This window comes from Scyliorhinus canicula, chromosome 12, assembly GCF_902713615.1.
Source record: "Scyliorhinus canicula chromosome 12, sScyCan1.1, whole genome shotgun sequence".
Classification (NCBI taxonomy): Eukaryota; Metazoa; Chordata; class Chondrichthyes; order Carcharhiniformes; family Scyliorhinidae; genus Scyliorhinus; species Scyliorhinus canicula.
In genome coordinates this window covers 159,843,220-159,862,837 of record NC_052157.1, presented here as the reverse complement: position 1 = coordinate 159,862,837, position 19,618 = coordinate 159,843,220, and the positions used below count along the sequence as shown (strand labels likewise).

General features: G+C 44.6%; 1 protein-coding gene across 2 annotated transcripts in view; it reads left to right on the top strand.

Annotated features, from left to right (window-relative positions):
* LOC119975129 (flotillin-2) overlaps positions 1–19,618 on the top strand; it is a 132,532-nt gene that overhangs the window by 100,147 nt on the left and 12,767 nt on the right. For both annotated transcript variants that reach the window (XM_038814693.1, XM_038814690.1), the window contains exons 4-7: positions 869–992; positions 8,275–8,393; positions 16,591–16,704; positions 19,195–19,314. In XM_038814693.1, the coding sequence (XP_038670621.1) occupies positions 869–992; positions 8,275–8,393; positions 16,591–16,704; positions 19,195–19,314 (477 nt within the window). The remainder of the gene's footprint in view (positions 1–868; positions 993–8,274; positions 8,394–16,590; positions 16,705–19,194; positions 19,315–19,618) is intronic.

The window sequence follows — 19,618 nt, the reverse complement described above, 5'->3', positions numbered from 1 at the left end:
CTGTTCCCTCAAGTATCCTGCTGAATTGTGGTTTATTGAGAAGGTTGATCTGTTTGGCATTACCTTTCCTTCGAAACTTGCCCTTTGAAATTAAGTGACTTGAGATTCTGTTACCACAGCAGTGCTGTATAACTGGGGCATTTTTCACATGCTCCAGTGCTCACAGCTCTATAATTCCTTGGACTTCTCCAGCCCTTCCACATGCGACTCTTCCCTTCCCCCTCATTGTCAACTCCACGTTTTGCTTTTTTAATTACTTTGCCAGTTAGACCTTGACGGTCAAAACTGCATGCCACGTTGTGTCATTTTGAAAGTGCTTTGGTGTAACGTATGTGGTGGTGTGATTCACGCAAATGCATGTGCTGGTGAGACCTCCATTCGAGCCAGTCAAATTCAATTTTAAAACAAGTTGTGATTGGTAATTTAAAAAAAAAGTGTTTTGCCTCTGAACCCTGCAACAGTTTAGCTTAGCAACACGCGCACACAGAAATTCAATGCGCGAATCTGAATATCCTAGCTTTCTCAGATGGTCAGAATGAAAATCCCTTTTATTAAGCCTTAATTTCAATACCTTGTTGCCAAGTTGAAGTGTTGCAGGGTGCAAATACTGTTTTGTTGCTTTGTGCATCAGCGTGATTTTTGTTCATATTAGTGTGCTTTGTTTAGTTTTTGCTGCGCTAATCTGCTTTCATGGTGCAATCCTGCAATTTTTAACACCTGCTTTTAGTCATCTTTAGAAGCATTACAGAACTGTAGTCTTATTTTAATTCTAAGTTTTAAAACCTGCTTCTGTTAATAGCCTTAAAGTATTAAGAGTGTTATATAACTGCTATGTGTTGTTGGTTTATATTGTGCTCCCTGTGTGCAGGTGAAGGTAATGACTGAGATGGAGCTGTTAGCTGTGGCTTGTGAGCAGTTCCTGGGGAAAAGTGTCCAGGAGACCAAAAGCGTGGTGTTACAAACCCTCGAAGGACATCTCCGAGCAATCTTAGGTAATTGGTGGGCCTGAGTTTCTTTAAATTCTTGTTGCAAGTCTGTTGCTCCTCACTCCTACCCCTCCTCCCCGCCAAAAAAGACTATTTGCGCACACATGATGAGTCGCCATTGTCTTTTTAAAAAATATTTTTATTCTCCATTTTCACATTTTCCTTCAAAATTTATACCCCCCAACAAGCAATAAGCGGTAACAAATACAGAGTCAATACCCTTAACATCAACAACGATCCCATTCTCCCACCACCCCAACCAACGGCTCACCTGTCAATATATGCATCAAATCAAACAAACCCTCCCACGGTGGAAATAAAAACAAAGGAGAAAAAGAAAAAGGAGTCTGGAATCGCCCAGGGTCACGATTAACCTATAGAGTCGTGTCTCTCTCTCCTCCCCCCCCCCACCCACCGAACACTCAATGCCATCCAGCCTCCGAAAGAGTACTGTAAATGACACCCAAGAGTTGTAAACCCACCCACCTCCCAACTCCCCCCCTCCACTTCCTCTTGTAAAAGCTCCTCCCCCCAACCTCGGTTCCATCCCCCCAACTTTCCACCCCGGCTAGACTCATCGGACCCTGTTCCGCCAGGCTCTGATGGCTGCAGCCCCTCCCCCCACCTCACCCCCGTTCACTGGCCGGCTTAAACCGGCCAGCGTGGAGTCTCTTTCCACCTTGCCCGGCCCCAGGAAAACCCAGAAGTCCCCTTTAGCACACAAACCTCGTATACACACCCACACCCCAAAGAACCCTCAATACGACTGAAAGTCCCATTTCTTCCCTTGTCCAAATATAAACAACGTTGGCTCCTGTAGCCCATACACCAGCACGCATTGAAACAAAAAAGAAAACATAGTCATGAGGCTACATCGGTACATGACCGTTTCTCAATTCTGCCACAGTCCTTCTGCCTTTGCAAACTTCTCCGCTGCTTCCGCCGTCCCCAAATAAAAGTCCTTGAACTTGTAGGCCACCCTCAGCTTTGCTGGATATACAATGCCGCACTGCACCTTGCTGATGTACAGTGCCCTCTTCACCCGGTTGGAGGCAGCCCGCCTCCTCGCCAACTCCACCGTAAAGTCCTGATATACACGTATACCAGCTCCAGCCCACTGCACCACCCGCTTCTGCTTGGCCCAGCACAGGACCTTCTCCTTTACACTGTACCTACGGAAGCACAAAGTCACTACTCTTGGCAGCTCACTCGCCTTTGGTACAGGCCTCCATGACCAATGAGCCCGACCAGTTCATATCGGGAGGGATCCTCCCCCTCCCCCAATAGCTTTGCCTTCAACGTGGCAAAATACTCAGTCGGCCTCGGCCCTTCCACTCCTTCGGGCAGCCCCACAATCCTCAAATTCTGTCACCTAGATCTGTTTTCCAGGTCTTCCATTTTGCCTCGCAGATCCTTATTGATCTCTATCACCTTCCGCATCTCCTTTTCCATCGAGGCCAGTTGATCACTGTGCTGCAATAATGTCTCTTCCACTTCCTTCTGTGCCTCGCCTTGCTCCCGCACCTCCGCCGCTGCGCTCGCCACCGCCATCCTCACCGGGGTAATCGCCTCCTCCACCAGCACTTTCAAAACCGCCTCCATCTCCTTCCTCATTGCCTCCATGTGTTTTGTGAACTGCCTTTCGAATTCTACGGCCATCACCTTAGTTACCTCTTCAGCCGTAGGCAATGCGGCTTCCCCCTGGTGCTCCAGCCTCCATTTTCTTTACCGACCCCGCGATGACCTTTCCACTCCCCGACGGACTTTCGGCTGCTTTTTCCACTGCCTTTTTTTACTGATCCTCGACATTTCCCTTCCCTGTGCTTTCTCCTGACTTTTACTGCCTTCGCTGCCCCTAGGACCAGGCTTTAACTCCCGACAATGCCGTTCCCGAACGGGAACTCTCCAACACGCGGCTGCCTCCCGCCCGCCGTCACCGGAAGTGCCCCACAGTCGCCATTGTTAATAACCCGTGTATTAGTGTTTGGCCCACTGTTAATGTTGGATAGTGAGCCGTCAATTACGGCTGTAGCCATCTTCAGAATAAGTACTGGGAGCTGTGAATAGGGCCACGAGCATATTCCCTCTTACTTCAGGCATCACTCCATGCTCCCCAATTTTAATATTCTTTCCTACACAGTACGACTCTCTTCTGATTGAGCACACTCGCCCTGTGTTTGACGACATCCCTCCTCAATTCAATTCCCCAAAGGATAGGGCGGAGTTCTACCAGCAACTCAACTCCAGGAGCATTGAAGGCAGGAGGCATATTTTGTGCATTGCCGATACGTGGACCTTAAGTTGATGTACCCTCTCATTGTACCAGTGGAATTTAAATCTTTTCTTTAGGTTTGCATCTGCCATGACCTACTTGATAGCACTCTCACCCCTGGCTCGGCACTCTCACCCCTGGCTCGGCACTCTCACCCCTGGCTCGGCACTCTCACCCCTGGCTCTCAAAAGATTTAGGTTCAAGTCCCACTCCAGGTCTTGACAACAAAGATCAGGCCTGCCACTGCAGTGTGGTACTGAGGCACGTGCTGCACTGTCAGAGGAGTTGTCTTTTGGATGAAACACTAAATTGAGGTACTGCTTACGGGTGGATGTAAAAAGAAACTAGTTTGAAGAAGAGTAGGGGAGTTAGCCTAATCTCCTGGTCAATATTTACCCCTCAACCAACAGCACAAAACACCTGCTTATTATTATCACCTTGTTTGTGGGGGCTTGCTGTGCATAAGTTGCCTCCTGCAATTCCTACGTTACAACAGGAACTTACACTTCAGAAGTTCTTCATTGCCTCCACAGCAGTTTGAGATGTCCATTGGTTGTGTAAAGTTTGTTAAATAACGTTTTTTCTTTCTTTAATACAGTGGGCGAGGCTGTACTGAAAGAAAATCTATTAATGATGTGCATTTGGCCACATTTGGCAACTACATTTTCTTTCTTGTCCAGGCTTATCTCCTTCACGGTTGATCAGATAATACAGTGAACCCGACTTCCAACTTTGATGTTACGCACGTCACTGAGTTCCCTTGGAATGAGCAGCTGGCCCTGAACTAGCCTCTTTCAATCAAGCGCAGACCAGTAGTATTTAGACTACATGTCACTGGCTGCAAGGGTTGCAGCTGCATTGTTCCTCAAATAAACTTGCAGAGTTCTGAACACTCTACAGAGGATTTCCATGCCACAGACATAAATTTTTGTCGTGGGATTAAATTGCCCTTCTAAATCAAAGAAAGATTTTCCATGTCACAATGTAATTCGATAATGTGTTTTTCACAAGAACATATACAATACAGATATCAGTAATGAAACACCTCAATGATCGGTAAATCCTAAATTTGCAATAAATTGTTGACCTAAATCAAAATTTAAAATCCAAACTTGGATATCTTGCTGATTTAGCTTATCTCTGTTAAGTAAAAGATTATAAAGTGCTTCTCACAACCTCAGACCCTCCCAAAACACTTGACAGCCGTTGCAATCTTTTGCCGCAGCTAATTTGCTGGCAGCTAAGTTGCACAATAGATAATCTGTTTTTAATGATGTTGGTTAGGGGGTAAATATCGTCTAAGACACCAAGGAGAACTCGCTGTTCATCTGATTAGAACCATTGAGAGGAGCCTCAATTATCTGAGAGACAGGACCTCTGACAGTGCAGCACACCCTCAGCACTACACTGGGAGTGTCAGCCTGAAGTTTGTGCTCAGCCTCCAGAATGGGATTTGAACCCACAGCCGTCTAACACTCAAGTTTGTGATTTTTATATTGTGACCCTTCACCCTTTACTTAAATTTGTGTTATTTGAAATGTTGTTTCTGCTCTGCTTTCAATTTCCAGCAGTTTATATATTAGCCCAATCACTTTAATTGAGTTAAACTTTCACAGATTCACTTTAAATCTCCTCTCATGCTGACTCAACATTCCAGAAGCTATGTCAAAGCTAGTTTAATCTTCAGTGAGGGTTGTTAATGAAGGTGAGAAAAAGCATAATAATTGAGAAGAATTATCTGTCTCTGCTACAGAATAATTAACTTTATTCCAACCCAAATCCTGAATAACAAATCAAATTGGTGCTAATCATAGGAGATGGTTTTTTGTGGTTATTCTTAAGGGAGAGAGAGAGGAGCAATGCATGTTCCTGTCTCACTGCAACATGACTGATGATGGGTCTTCTCCTGTACCTGTGTGGAGATGTAAGGGACTGTGTGGGCTCGGCGTTTCACTCTGGTGGTTCCTCCACTCTGCCTCTGAGTACTGAGAAATGCAACAGCTTTTAATTCAGTCATTTTCAAATTCAGAGTCGCAACCCGTGGGTGGGTTGTGGGCAGGTGTCAGGAGGGTCGCAGAATGATCAGTTGCGACATTCCTGGAAGTGCCCAACGGCCTGACTGGCTTTTTAAAATGCCGGATGTCCCGCGCATGCGTGCCCCTCAGCCGGATGTAGCAGTGCATAGGGTCAGAGCCCAGTGGGCAAGCCGCTTCCTCCAGATGTCAGCACATTGTTCCAGAAGCAGAATATTTTTTAATCGATGGAGTCTTCCTGCCAGAAGCGGCAACAGAGAGCAGATCACGCAGTACACTGATGTCGCGTGCTTTGGCACAAAATCACTGAAGAGAGATTCCTCCGTTTTGTAGCTGCCAATGAGCAAGCAACAGGACTGAAACATTTCAAATTCATCCTTTTGTTATAAGGAAGAGAGAGCCAGAGACACAAAGAGGCCAGAATCTCTCAACTAAATCTGCTGGAGAGAGCTGCTAAGGAGAGTCCACAGCAGGACAAATCAGTGGTCGTGTGAGCCACTCGGAAGAATCCACAACAGGATAAAGCAGTGCTGGTGTGAGCTCCAGGGCCTCTGATGAACAGTCCATGAAGAAGAAGTTGAAATCAGGAACAAAGCAGTATAAAGATTATTTTGTGAGGTATGGTTTTATTAATTGTGCCAGTGCAAATCAGGATGCAAAGCCCATGTGTGTTAAATGCAGGGAAGTACTGGTAAATGAAAGTTTAAAACCCTCAAAACTTTAAAGGCATTTGAAGACGAAGCATGGCGAGTTTGAGAACAAACCTCTTGTTTTTTTTATTCAAAGGATACAGTAAGAACATAAATCATCAGCTGAAGTCCTTAGCAGAAATGTAACATTGAGCACAATCAGACTCTTACATGATAGCTTACCATGTAGCTGGAGAGAAAATGGCCCACACAGTTGCAGAGAGATTAATTCTCCCTCCAGCAATACACATGGTCTGTACTGTCCTAGATGGGAGGTTAGCTGAAATGCATCCCACTTAGTGATAACACAGTGGATCGCCGGATTTGTGATATTGCTGAGAATTTACAAGCCCAGCTTATTTCTCGTTTAAAGTCAGCACAGGAGTTCTCAATACAACTGCATGAAAGTACAGAGGTTTCAGATTGTGTAATCTTGCTAGTTTACTTTAGATATGTTTAGCACAATTAATTTGTTGAGGATTTGCTGTGCTGCCTGATATTGCCGACCCACACGACTGGTGCAGAGATTTGTGAAGCATTGAGTGGTTATGTGGTTGGAAAGTGCAGGCTCGACTGGGTTCATTGCAGAGGAATCACAAGCGATGCGCCAGTCAACGTGACTGGGAAAACAGTGGAGTTATATTAAGGATTAAGGAGGTAGCTGGTCAGGACAGTTGTTTGGAATCATTGTTTTATTAATCGTGAGGCATTGGCATCGATAGGAATTCCATCTGACCTTGAAATGTTGTTGAAAAGAATTGTGGAAGTTGTGAATTTCATTAAATGCAGTGCACGCAATACCAAGCTTTTTGAGGCTCTGTGCTCCAACATGGGAGCCAAGCGCACACATTTGTTGTTCCACACGGCAGTACGTTGGCTGTCAAGGGTTTGGGTGTTTGTCAGAGTTTACGAACTGAGGTACCAAATCCACACTTTCCTCCTTGAGAAATGGTCCCTTCTGGCATCTTCCATTGGTGATGAAACTTGGATGCTATCTTTGTCTTTACCTTGCAAGCGGGGCAGCACGGTGGCGCAGTGGCTAGCACTAGGACTACGGCACTGAGGATCCGGGTTCAAATCCAAGCCCTGGGTCACTGTCCGTGTGGAGTTTGCACATTCTCCCCGTGTCGGCGTGAAGTTCACCCCCACAACCCAAAAGAATTGCAGTTTAGGTGGATTGGCCACGCTAAATTGCCCCTTAATTGGAAAAACAATTTTGGGTACTCAAAAAAAAAAGCTTTGCAGGCATTTTTTTCAATTGCAAACTGAAAACCTCAAATTGCAAGGGAAGGATGATGATGGCTTTCGGCACTGTGAAGAAATAGATGCTTTCCAAAAGTAATTGAAAGTGTGGCAAGTGCGAGTACAAAGCCAAAACTGCTACATGCTCCCCACACCGCTACAATACATTGAAGAAAGCAGTGTCAATGGACTGGCAAGATATATTTAGTCGCATCTGGGTCCGCTGATCAACAGTTTTTGTTGCTATTTTCCTGAGAAGTTTCAGATTTTGAAAGAGAAGAGGTGGGTGAAAAATCATTTTGAGTTTGAGACCCCAGAGTTAATAATTTACAGCTCACTCCAAATGAAGAGACTGAACTTCTGCGCCTCACCTGTGACAGCACATTAAAAACATACCGCAATTCTATGAAGCTGTCTGCATTCTGGAGTAGTGTCTCCAAGGAGTATCCAGTGCTGAGTAAAACAAGCATTTTGTTGCTATTGCCATTCACAATGACCTACATGTGTGAGGTTGAATTTTCCATCCTCACAAAGATGAAGATAACACAAAGGAACTTGCGGAACTCTGACCTGATATGCACATTGACGTCTCCTCCTGTGAACCCGATTGGAATGAGATTGTGAGGACCAAGCAGGCTTACCTATCACATTAAAGATGAGAGAAAATGGTGTGTTGCAAAGGTCGGCCGGGTGGTAAAAGTGGGTCCCAGGAAAAAACATTTGAAAAACACCGTTCCAGTTGATGCCTCACTCACTCGACACAACTCTCAATAACTGAGCAGGGCTCACTTAAATTCTGTGCCTCCCCTACTCCTACTGTGTGTCTCCGTCCACTGTGTACACATTGAAATGTTTTCAAAAGCATTTAATTGCAACTTTAAATTTGTCGTATTGGCGTTTTATCACTTTAAACTTTTGAAAAATCTTGACTCCCTTGTGGAATTGCAAATTAATATGTGGTTTCCTCCTTCCTCTCTCTTCTCCCCCCCCCCCCCCGAAAATTGTTTGTAAACTTTCAGATTCATAGAAGTGATTTTTTTTTTCTCCCACAGGAACACTGACAGTTGAAGCCATCTATCAGGACCGAGATCAGTTTGCCCAGCTGGTGCGTGAAGTGGCCTCTCCTGATGTCGGTCGCATGGGAATCGAGATCCTCAGTTTTACAATCAAGGTTAAAAATAAAAAACATACTTTGAACGCAGATTTATCTGTGGCCAACTTTAGTTTCACTTGCTTTTCATTTTTAATGAATTCAGAAATATCCCATCGGTAGCTGGATCCAAGGTTTGCAAAGATCAGACAGAGTCAAATGGAATAAGCATGATGAATATTCGCTGTGTATTGAGGATCTGGCATTGCTTCTGCTTGGAGTGGGTCCATGGAAACAAAATATGGCCATTCAGTCCCTCAAACCTGTTGTGTCATTCAATTAGACACTGGCTGTTCTGCAATTTTGACTCCATCTATCCAATTGGGATTTGGGTTTTTGTCACGTGTACCGAGGTATTGTTCTACCTACAGTCCGGATTGTTCCACACATGAAAAAAAACATAGGACCTACAATAGATACACAATGTAAATACACAGACATAGACATCGGGTGAAGCAAACGGAGTGTAGTCCTACTCAATAGAGAAGATATGTGAAGAGATACGTTCAGTCCATAAGAGGTCGTTCAGGAGACTGCTAACAACGGGGCAGAAGCTGTTTTTGAATCTGTTAGCGGGTGTTCGCAGACTTTTCCAACCTCTTCCGTTGGGTAGGAGATACAAAAGAGAATAACGGGTGGGAGGGGTCTTTGATTATGCTCCCCACTTTCCCAAGGCAGTGGGAGGTGTAGACACAGTCAATGGATGGGAGGCGGTTTTGCGTGATGGACTGGGCGGCGTTCACGACTCGCTGTAGTTCCTTACAGTCTGTGTTCACTCGGTTCTGTGTTCCCTAATGCTGTTACCCAATAAATATCTATCAATCTCAGATTTGAAATTTTCAATTTGCCTCCCCCTCCTCCAGCCTTTTCTTTGGGGTTGTGGGGGGGGGGGTCCAGATTTCCCCTAACCTTTGCGTGAAAAAGGGCTTCCTGACATCAACTGTGACCTAACTCTAATTTTAGTGTTCTGCCCCCTTGTTCTAGATTCCCACGCCAGAGGAAATTGTTTCTCTGTTTATTCTATTAAACTCTTTAACCATCTTAAACATCTCAATTAGATCCCTACTTGATATACTATATTCAATGGAATACAAGTCTTCTCTACACAATCTGTCCTTGCAAATTAGCCCTTTTGTCCCGGATATCATTCTGGTGAATCTGCTGCACCCTTCCAATATCCTCCTTCAAGCACCAAAACTCTTCTTCAGGTGGAGTCCAACCAGTTTTACATAATGGCAGCGTGACTTCCATCCCTTGGTATTGTAAACCCCTTGAGATAGAAAACAATATTCCATTAGCTTTTTCTATGATTATTTTTGTACCTCTCCACTTGTGATTTTTGTTTTTCCATTCCAAATCACATATGGGTTGAAAGTTGATTTTTGTGCGTGTGGGTTTTGAAAGGGAAGTATTTTGTGGTATATTTGCATTTAAATGACAGAGCTGCCCACACTACACTATCAATTTGAATCAGCCAATCTGAGGGGGAGATTGCAAATGAAGATGAGCTGTTTCTACACCGAGATTGTTGGTAAACCCAGGCTGCCGTTTGAATATCACTGTGTGCTCAGTTGTAGAGCGGAACAGGCAGGGCATCGAGAGCAGATGGCCTGCCTACCTTCTTGGCTACAACGTGGTGCATTTTGGGAAGGGGAACTGAAGGGGCCGTGTCCAAACAGCTCCTTGTGGCTTCTGCTGCAGAGGGGTGCTTTTGTCTTGGGAGTTATGCTTCTGTTTTGTTTTGGGATTATCTGTTTTTTTTGTTTTCAATTGCCAAGGGCCAGATTAATTTCCAATGTTCTTGGGCTGTGGCAGGGATTACTGTAGCAGGATGTAGATGATTCAAATTGCACCAAGGATCGGCGTTGAGCCCCTTCCTCCTGATTGTCGTGGACGTTCTAACTGAGCAAGTGAGACAAGAAGTGCCGTGATCAATGGATTTAGCAGCTTACGTTGAGCTGTGTGATGGGGATGATGAGAATGTGACCCAAGCATGTTGAGAAAAGCACTGGAAGACGGGTATGAAGAAGAAACAAAAGAAAGATGTAGATCAGTGTTGTTCAAACTTTTCTTCCTGGGACCCACTATTTTACCCGCCAGCTGGTCTTTGTGACCCTCGGCGGCCGACCTTCGCGACCCAAGCCTTTCACTAAACTTTAATGTGTCAGGTGAGTCAGCTTGGTCCTCATGATGTCACTTCAATCAGGTTCACAGGAGGAGAGGGCAATGCAAATACCAGGTGCAGATTTCAGCTGGTTCCATTGTGCTGTCTCCATCTATGTGAGGATGGAAAATCTAACCTTGCACATGTAGGTTGTTGTGAAGGAACAAAATGCTCTGGCATTGCTGGAACTGAAAAATTATTTTTTTCCAATTAAGGGGCAATTTAGTGTGGCCAATCCACTTACCCTGCACATCTTTGGGCTTTGGGGGCGAAACCCACGCAAACACGGGAGAATGTGCAAACTCCACACGGACAGTGACCCAGAGCCGTGATCGAACCTGGGACCTCAGCGCCGTGAGGCTGCAGTGCCAACCACTGCACCTCCGTGCTGCCCTCAGAACACCCTACTTAAGCCCACGTCTGCACCCTATCCCTGTAATCCAGTAACTCCACCTGACCTTTTGGACACTAAGGGGCAATTTAGAACAGCCAATCCACCTAACCTGCACATCTTTGGACTGTGGGAGGAAACCAGAGCACCCGGAGGAAATCCACGCAGACATGGGGAGAAAGTGCAAACTCCACACAGACAGTCACCCGAGGTCTGAATTAAACCCAGGTCCCCAGAGCTGTGAGGCAGTAGTGCTAACCACTGTGCTGCTGTTCCTCGGGCTTGTGGACTCAACATTGAGTTCTGCAATTTCAGACCATACTCTGCATGTTTCTAAATAAAAACTGTCATGTGCACATGTCCTTGGGGAATTTTCAGTCGCAGCCGGGTACTTAGCACAGATAGCTCAACGTCGATCCATAACTTCTCCCCAAGCCATATGAATTATTTAAAAATGGAGCGCCGGCTTGCACTAATTGAAGTGGCAAGGGTTGTGTGGATCAAGCCGACCGAACAGACACAGCACAAGAAACTGTAGATTTTAAGCAGGCTTTTGAAAGTTCCACCGTGCGATGGCATTATGCCTGAAAGCTTCACCACAGGTGGTACATCATTGTAGGGGGCATGGAGGCAGAATGGCACTGCTGGAGGAGATTATAATGGTAGGGAGGTGGGAAGTCATGGAGAGGTTATTAGGGAAGAGCATAATACATAGGAGCAGGAGTAGAGCACACAGCCTGGAAAACCTGCACTGCCGTTCAATAAGGTTATGGCTGAATTCCTGCATCAACCCTACTGGTAGATTGGGAGCTCCCGGAGGTAAGGGCAGGAGTGATGGTGAGTGGGATTTTGCATCGTGTGTGACGCAGGTGGAGAAATGCTAGACTGGTTTGAGTTTACATAAAGTGGAGCTCTGGTTCCGAGGGTGGTGTTTGGTCTAAAGCATGAATGAGATTTTTATCACCGATATGACAAAGTAAAGTTGGAGATGGATGAAAGTTGAGATACAGGTAGACAGTCCTGATGATTGCTCAAATGTGAGGTTTGAAAGAGTGCCGAAGAATACTGAGTTTGTGTTGTGCAATGTTATTTCAAAACCATTAATTGCGGATGAATATGAACCATGTTGACCTGTGCTTGAAATACTGGTTTTCTTTAACAAGTTGCATTTCAGGCAAGGAAGATTTATATTGCACCTTGACTGTGCCCCGAAGAACCGGGCAGCCAATCAAATGCTTTTGAAGTTCAGTTACTGCTGTCGTGTAGGAAACAGCCAATTTTGGCACAGCAAGCTCCCACACACACCAACGTGATGATGACCAAATAATCTGTTTTGGTGATGTTGGTTGAGGAATAAATTTTGGCCAGGGACTCTTGGCGAGAAACCCCTCCTCCCTTGCTCTTGTGACATGGAATAATTTACATCCAAACGGGCAGACAGGCCTCAGTTTAATGTTTCACCAGAATGATGGCCCTTCTAAGCTTGCAATGCCCCTTCTGTACAGCGCTAGAGCATATATCAGTCATGTGGAAACCTCGATTGTGTGTCAGCAAGCTAAATTACCATGGGCAGCATCTTGGTCAAGACTGTCCAACCTGTCACCCAGCATAGAGTAAGTCTATCGGTGGTCGGCAGGTGTTTATTTTGACTTCAAGCTCTGGGGCTGCCTGTCGTTCAGCGAACACACTCCTGACTGAGATCAGCTAACTCCGTGGGCCGACTACAGGGAAGCTGTAATGAGGTTTATGTAGAATGATCTGCTTCTGCGCTTATTTTGCTTTACACATGACTCCTCCCACACCTCTTCATCTAATGCCATCAACATTACCTCTCTACCTTTCTCCTTCACGTGTTTATCTCGCTTCCCTTATGCATCTTAAACTGTGCCAGTGGGAATACCCAGTCACATTTTCCAGTAAGATCGCAGGTACCTATACCACTTTCCGTTTCAAAAGAGGGGTGAGAATTTTAAGACAACCCCTCCTAAGGTGGGTTTAAATACCCTGCAGTATTCAGTGAGTCATAACATTGTATAGTAGGAGGCTATTTCTTTAACACGTACCTGCCCCATTACATTCTAGCTCCCCTCTATCAAGCACACATTCACTCATCTCCGTGCAATTCTCTAGAGCTGTGTTATTTTCAGACTGAAATTCTAAAGCCATGTTAAGAATGTGGTGAGAGGCTTTGACTTTATATTTTAAGACCTGACACAGTATTTGCTGTGTTTGCATTTAGAAATATTGGGGATGTGTAACACTTTAACCCTCTCGTTGCTTCATAATTCTCATTTGAAAAGAAATACGCATTTTTCGTCTCACAATAAACACTTGGAGAATTTGTGTCGGGTGGTTTCCAGCTTTTGCTGATATGATCAAAACAGGCGAACTAGGCATCAGTTTAGCCACATCTTCCGGAGAATGGGACCCAGTGTTGTACTGAGGTGTCATCTTACCCAAGCCCGAGAGTGGAGCTTGAAGCAACGGCCACATAGCTGGAAGGTGATGGTGTGACCGACTGAGCCTAAATCTTCTCACTGGGTAGAAATAGTGAAATCCTCGAATGATTTAATTTGTGCAATTCTCTGACTTGAAATCTAATTGAGTTCCCTAAACTGTGGTGCAGAAATAGTACTGTAATTCTGCAAGGATTAAACAGCAAGGGACACAGGGTATATGAGCTAATGCATTAACCTAGGGATGGAAGCAATTTGTTAAGTGCTGCCATTTCTTTCCATTTCTTTTTCTGGGAATTTCCATTCAGTGAAAAAGTACAAAGAATTTGCTTTCTTAGCCAACATTCACTGCCTGGTTGACTCCTTTCGTTTACAATGGTCATTGAAACATTTTTCCTGTGTAATGAAAATGTCCTGTGGAGCACTAATTTAAATTAATATGGTCTTGACTTTTAAAGATTCACCAGTAAAATTCACATCACAGAATCAATTGGCCCATCGGGCCTGCACCGACCCTCAAAGAACACCCTTCCTAAACCCCCGCCCTATTCCCATAACCCGACCTAACCTGCACATCCCTGGACACAAAGGGGTAATTTAGCACGGCCAATCCACCGAACCTGCACATCTTTGGACTGTGGGGAGGAAACCAGAGTAGCCAGAGGAAACCCACACAGACACGGGGAGAACGTGCAAGCTCCATATAGTCTGGAATTGTCGAATTCTGGAATTGAACCCAGGGTCCCTGGTGCTGTGAAGCAGCAGTGCTAACCACTATGCCACCGTGCTGCCCAGAAAATGGTGATTTCCCCCTTTTGTTTGTGACAATCCTGACTTGCCTTCTCAGGCCTGTCAGTAATGGCATTCTTCAGATTCTTCTGTATTTTTCATATGGAAAATGCTCCATCATTGCCAATATTGCATTTGTCTCAGATTTTAAACGTTCCAACCTGACTTCACACTGGAGTTTGAAAAAGTCAGGATTAAATTTACAATCAATTTCTGACTCTGCATGTTGCTCTCAAAATAGCCCCCAACTTTGTCATCCCCTGTTGTTTCTTCCACCATTGCAAAGTGTTTTCATTCTGTGCTCCTTATTCAGCATGGCTGAGATCGGGGACTTGTGGAGTGGGGAGTCTCAGCCCTTAGCGCTCAAGCCATCCTGTTACTGGAGGCAAGGTGGGGCAAGAGTTATTTCAAGCTATTGATCACCAGATGCCCTGCCAAAACGTAATTTAAAAGCTACTTTTTGGCTTTGTTTGAGGAGGGCGGGGATAAAGTGCAGATGTGATTTGTTGGAGAAAATAGTGAAATGAAATTGAAAATCGCTTATTGTCACGAGTAGTCTTCAATGAAGTTACTGTGAAAAGCCCCTAGTCGCCACATTCCGGCGCCTGTTCGGGGAGGCTGTTACGGGAATCGAACCTGCTGCTGGCCTGCTTGGTCTTCTTTCAAAGCCAGCGATTTAGCCCTGTGCTAAGCAGCCCCTAGTTTATAGCCACGTGTTTATAAAATAGTTTATAAAATAGTTTATAAACTATACTAAAAATAGTTTATAACCACGTGGGTGTCTGTTGATCTTGGAGATGGGTGTTTTGAGGAAACTTGGTGGGTTTCGTTGAAGGAGCAGAGAATTTTTTTAAAATACTGAAATCTGTATCGGGCATTACCCCCAGCCAAGATTTAAATGAAAGGGAATTAGTTGATGGTTTTCATGTCAGCTCTCACTCAGTTGACAGCGCACTCACCTCTGAGTAAATAAGGTGTTACGGATGCAAGTCCCATTCTGGGACAAAAATAAAGACTGACACTCCAGTGCAGTACCAAAGGAGTGTTACTTGTTGGACACAGAGAACATAACATAAGAACAAAAGAACTAGGAGAGGTAGGAAAGTAACTTGTGAAGAGGATGTAAGGAGGCCACAAAGGGACACAGACAGACAAAGTGAATGGGCAAATATCTGGCAAGTGGAGTATAATGTGGGCAAATGTGATATTGTCCTTTTTGGAAGGAAGCATAAAAAAGAAGCTTATCTAACGGTGAGAAATTGCAGAGCTCGGGTACAGAGGGATCTGGGTGTCCTAGTGCATAAATCGCAAAATGTTAGCATACGGGTGCTGCACATAATTAGGTGGGATAATACACGGTTATCATTTATTGCAAGGGGAATAGATTACAAAAGTAACTTAATTGAAACATATAAGACCCTGAGGGGTATTAACAGGGTGGTTGTGGAGAAAATGTTTCCTCTTGTGGGAGAATCTCGAACTAGAGGTCACTGCTTAAAAATAAGGGGTCACTCCTTTAAGACGGAGATTAAGAGAATTTGTTTCTGAGAGTTGAAAGCCTTTGGAACTCTCTTCCTCAAAAGCTGATGTAAGCTGAGTCTTTGAATATTTTTAAGGCAGAGGTGAATAGATTCTTGAGAAGCAATGGGTTGAAAGGTTATCCGGGATAGGCAGGAATAAAGAGTTGAGCTTCGAATCAAATCAGCCACTATCTTAATGAATGGCGGATCAGACACTCGGGGGTGGAGTAGCCTACTCCTCCTAATTCATACATTCAGAAGAGCAGCAGAGATGTTCTGGCCAATATTCATCCCTCAATCACTCACACAACGCAAGAACTGGTCATTATCAGGTTCATGTTTGTATGGAACCTAGCTGTGTGTGAATTCCCTCCCGCATTTCACGCATTACTGCAGTGACTGTACATCAAAAGTATTTCATAGGTGGCAGCACGGTGGCATGGTGGTTAGCACTGCTGCCTCAAGGCGCTGAGGACCGGGTTCGATTCCGGCCCCGGGTCACTGTCCGTGTGGAATTTGCACATTCTCCCCGTGTCTGCGTGGGTCTGACCCCCACAACCTGAAAATGTGCAGGGTAGGTGGAATGGCTAAATTGCCCCTTAATTGGGAAAAAAAAAGAATTGTGTACTCGTATTTCATTGGCTGAAGAGTGAAATTAAACTAAGTGGCTAAAACAAAGTGAAACACTGGTGCACAGCCGATTCTGCAGAATAACCTTCTGTGGGTCTGTGCCCAATGTTTTGTTTCACTGAACCATTTACCAACATGTTCACTGTTGTCGATTGTTGATTTTTGCCAATGTGAGCTCCATTATTGATTTTTATGATTTAATGTGTTTCACTGATGAGAGCCTGTTCAAGGTGCCAGTGATCTCTTTTGTTCTCTTTTTGTGTTACAGGATGTTTATGACAAAGTGGAATACCTAAGCTCATTGGGGAAGTCGCAGACAGCGATAGTGCAGAGAGACGCAGAGATAGGAGTGGCAGAAGCCGAGAGAGACGCCGGAATTCGGGTAACTGTGATTCACGAATCATTAACTGGAAAGCTCTGAGATCAGTGTGGCTTTCATTCTGATCAGTTCAGCAGGAGTGGCACTCAGCGTGGAACACACATGCATAGATCCTGTACATTACTCACTCTTTCGCGTGGTGCCCAATCCATACATCCTTAGATCCTTGCTTCTAACAATGTGAAAATGGTCAGACTTGATCTGCGGTTAGCACCAGTGACACCTGGATTGGTGCTTGTCATTGATTGCAAAATGACTCCACTCTGTAGCTATCATGTACAACCGGAAAAGTCCATAATATAGGTTACTAACAGTTTCTGCCAGTGCTTTGTCCTCATAAACCCATTGAACAAGTTTGTATCGTTACTATGACATGTTAGGCCAGTGCACGGTCAATTGCAGCCCCGGAGTCCCAACACAAGTGAATTAACCAACAATTTCTATGAAATCTTTGGCCCAATAATTTACAGTCACCAGGTTGGTAAGTTGAAACAGAATTACCATTTATTTATAACAGAAATAAAGATGAAATATGCAGTAATTAAAATGGAAAAATGGCCAGCTAATCTACTACCTCCCCTTTACTGTCCCACCCATTACCCACGCACACAAGACAGAAAAACACAGATGGGTGGAAATGGTTATCAATAATAAGTATTGTGGTAAAAGAAAGAGAAGAGTCCTTGGTTTTGACGTTGAATTTTTGCAGCAGGCTGCCCTCCCTGCAGGCTAATTGATCGAAGCCACCGGAGTACAGTTGGTGGTGGTCTTCTTGTCGAAACATTCATTCAGTACTCACATGCAGCAGACACTTTAGCCTGTAATAAACTGGGCCTTCAACTCAAAGATCCATCTTTGAGTCTGTCTCTCTCTTAAGACTCTGTTTTGCATCAAACCCAGTTTCTAGCCTGAATTTTAATCTCAACCCTTTGCGGTTTCAATAAAATGACATCCCACCTTACTGGGGAGCGAAAATAGTTTGTACAGTGGATTTTTAGGGAGAATTCCTCAGACTTTTGAGAGGGAGAGAAAGCGAGTTAGAGCTCCTCCATCCAGGTTTCAGAATCCAAAGTGAAACTAAAACCAGTCTATATTATGGACTATATCATAAACATTTTGAGTTTGAGGACAAAGCACTGGCAGAAACTGTTAGTAACCTATATTATGGACTTTTCCTGTTGTACATGATAGCTACGGAGCGGAGTCATTTTGCAATCAATGACAAGCACCAATCCAGGTGTCACTGATGCTCACCACAGATCAAGTCTGACCATTTTCACACTGTTAAATGTGCCAGAGGAACATTCCAGAGAAATCAGAGCTAATCACCACTGGTTACCCACAAAACCCAGCACTTTGTGCCAGTTCACTGGCCGCCAGCCAAGTCAGTCAAACTGAGTCATCACTGATTTCTCCTGCTTGAATTAAAGGCAGAAGCCTGCATTACAGGTACAGGCCCATTAATCGTCCATGGATAAAAATTGTAATCGCAAAAATAAAATAAAAGAGGAAAACCAGGTTTATGCAGGAGGATCCTTGCAGTATGAATCACCCCTCATGATGTAGTGGTGTCTGAATTGTGTTAACGTTTCTCCAGATTGAAGGGAAGTGCAACAAGAGTTTCCTGGATTCACCTCCAGTCTGAACTAGGGTTTGTTTGTTTTTCTTGCTCCCAGACCTTTCTCCTCTGCTCAAGATGTTGACCGCTATAATCAGTCTATAATATCTTAGCAAGCATTACCAACTCTGCTTAGGTGCATTCCTGGAGAAATCTGCACATGACCAACTCCCACTGCTTGCCACCCACCATCATTGGTCCATCCACTGGGTGTATAACTTGTCGCAGCCAATTGGAACGGAAACACAATCTTTGTTACGCAGGTGGATTCATCTTGACGTTTAATGAAATAAGTTTCTCTCTGACACTCCCCCACCCCCACCACGCCCCAATGGCCTCAATGCTGATTAATTGCTCAAAGGACATGCTTTTTTTTTAAATCCTTCTGATTTTTTTTTTCCCTGGGTATTGCTCACAGTAATGTCCAGTTATTAATCTTGAATTCCTGGAAATTCAGGAACAAGCCTGGAGGATTAATCGTAATTTAAGACAATTATTGTACTGTGTCAACTTCGGTTGCAAGCGTTGAGAACAGGTAATTGAAACCACAGAGATGTTTGCAGCTGAGCCCCAGCCCTTCTGTCTCACCTGAGCATTGGGTAATAATCGAGAGTAGAACTCTGCTTCCCTTCCTGCCTCCTCAGATACAGGTACAACCTCCACCGCAAATCAGGTGAGAGCAGCTAACTCACCTTCCACTCAAAACTGAGATCCATATAACTCCAGTATTCACTGGGGAACTCCAGGTTGTCTTTATTAATGTTAACTTGCAAAACCATTTACATATGTGTTATGATGTCTTGCTCGAGTCTTGCTCATCCTGCCTGGCTAATCCAAATTATTCTCTTTGTTTTCTCCAACCACAAAATCCACAGGAAGCTGAATGCAAGAAAGAAGCCATGGATGTTAAGTATAGTGCTGACACCAAGATGGCGGACTCCAAGCGAGCATTCGAAATGCAGAAGGCATCCTTCAATCAGGAAATAAATACGAAAGTAGGTATATTTTCTTCTGCCGCTGCCGCCGACTCTCATTCTCAATGACAATGTGAGGTCAGGGAATCTTTGGCAGATCAGAAATGATTCCGTCGTAATGACACTGTGGCGTACGGTGCGAGGGTTTGTCTCTGTGACATAGGCCTGCAGGGACAGAGGGTGGGGGTGACAGTGAAATAGCAGGAGCCACATCTGGAGGGCTCATCAGCTGGACTGGATCCTTATCAGCCATACGCTGTGAGACCTTTTTTATCGGCCCTGTCATCATTTTTCTGACAGTGGAGCGACCTTCTGCCATGTGGAG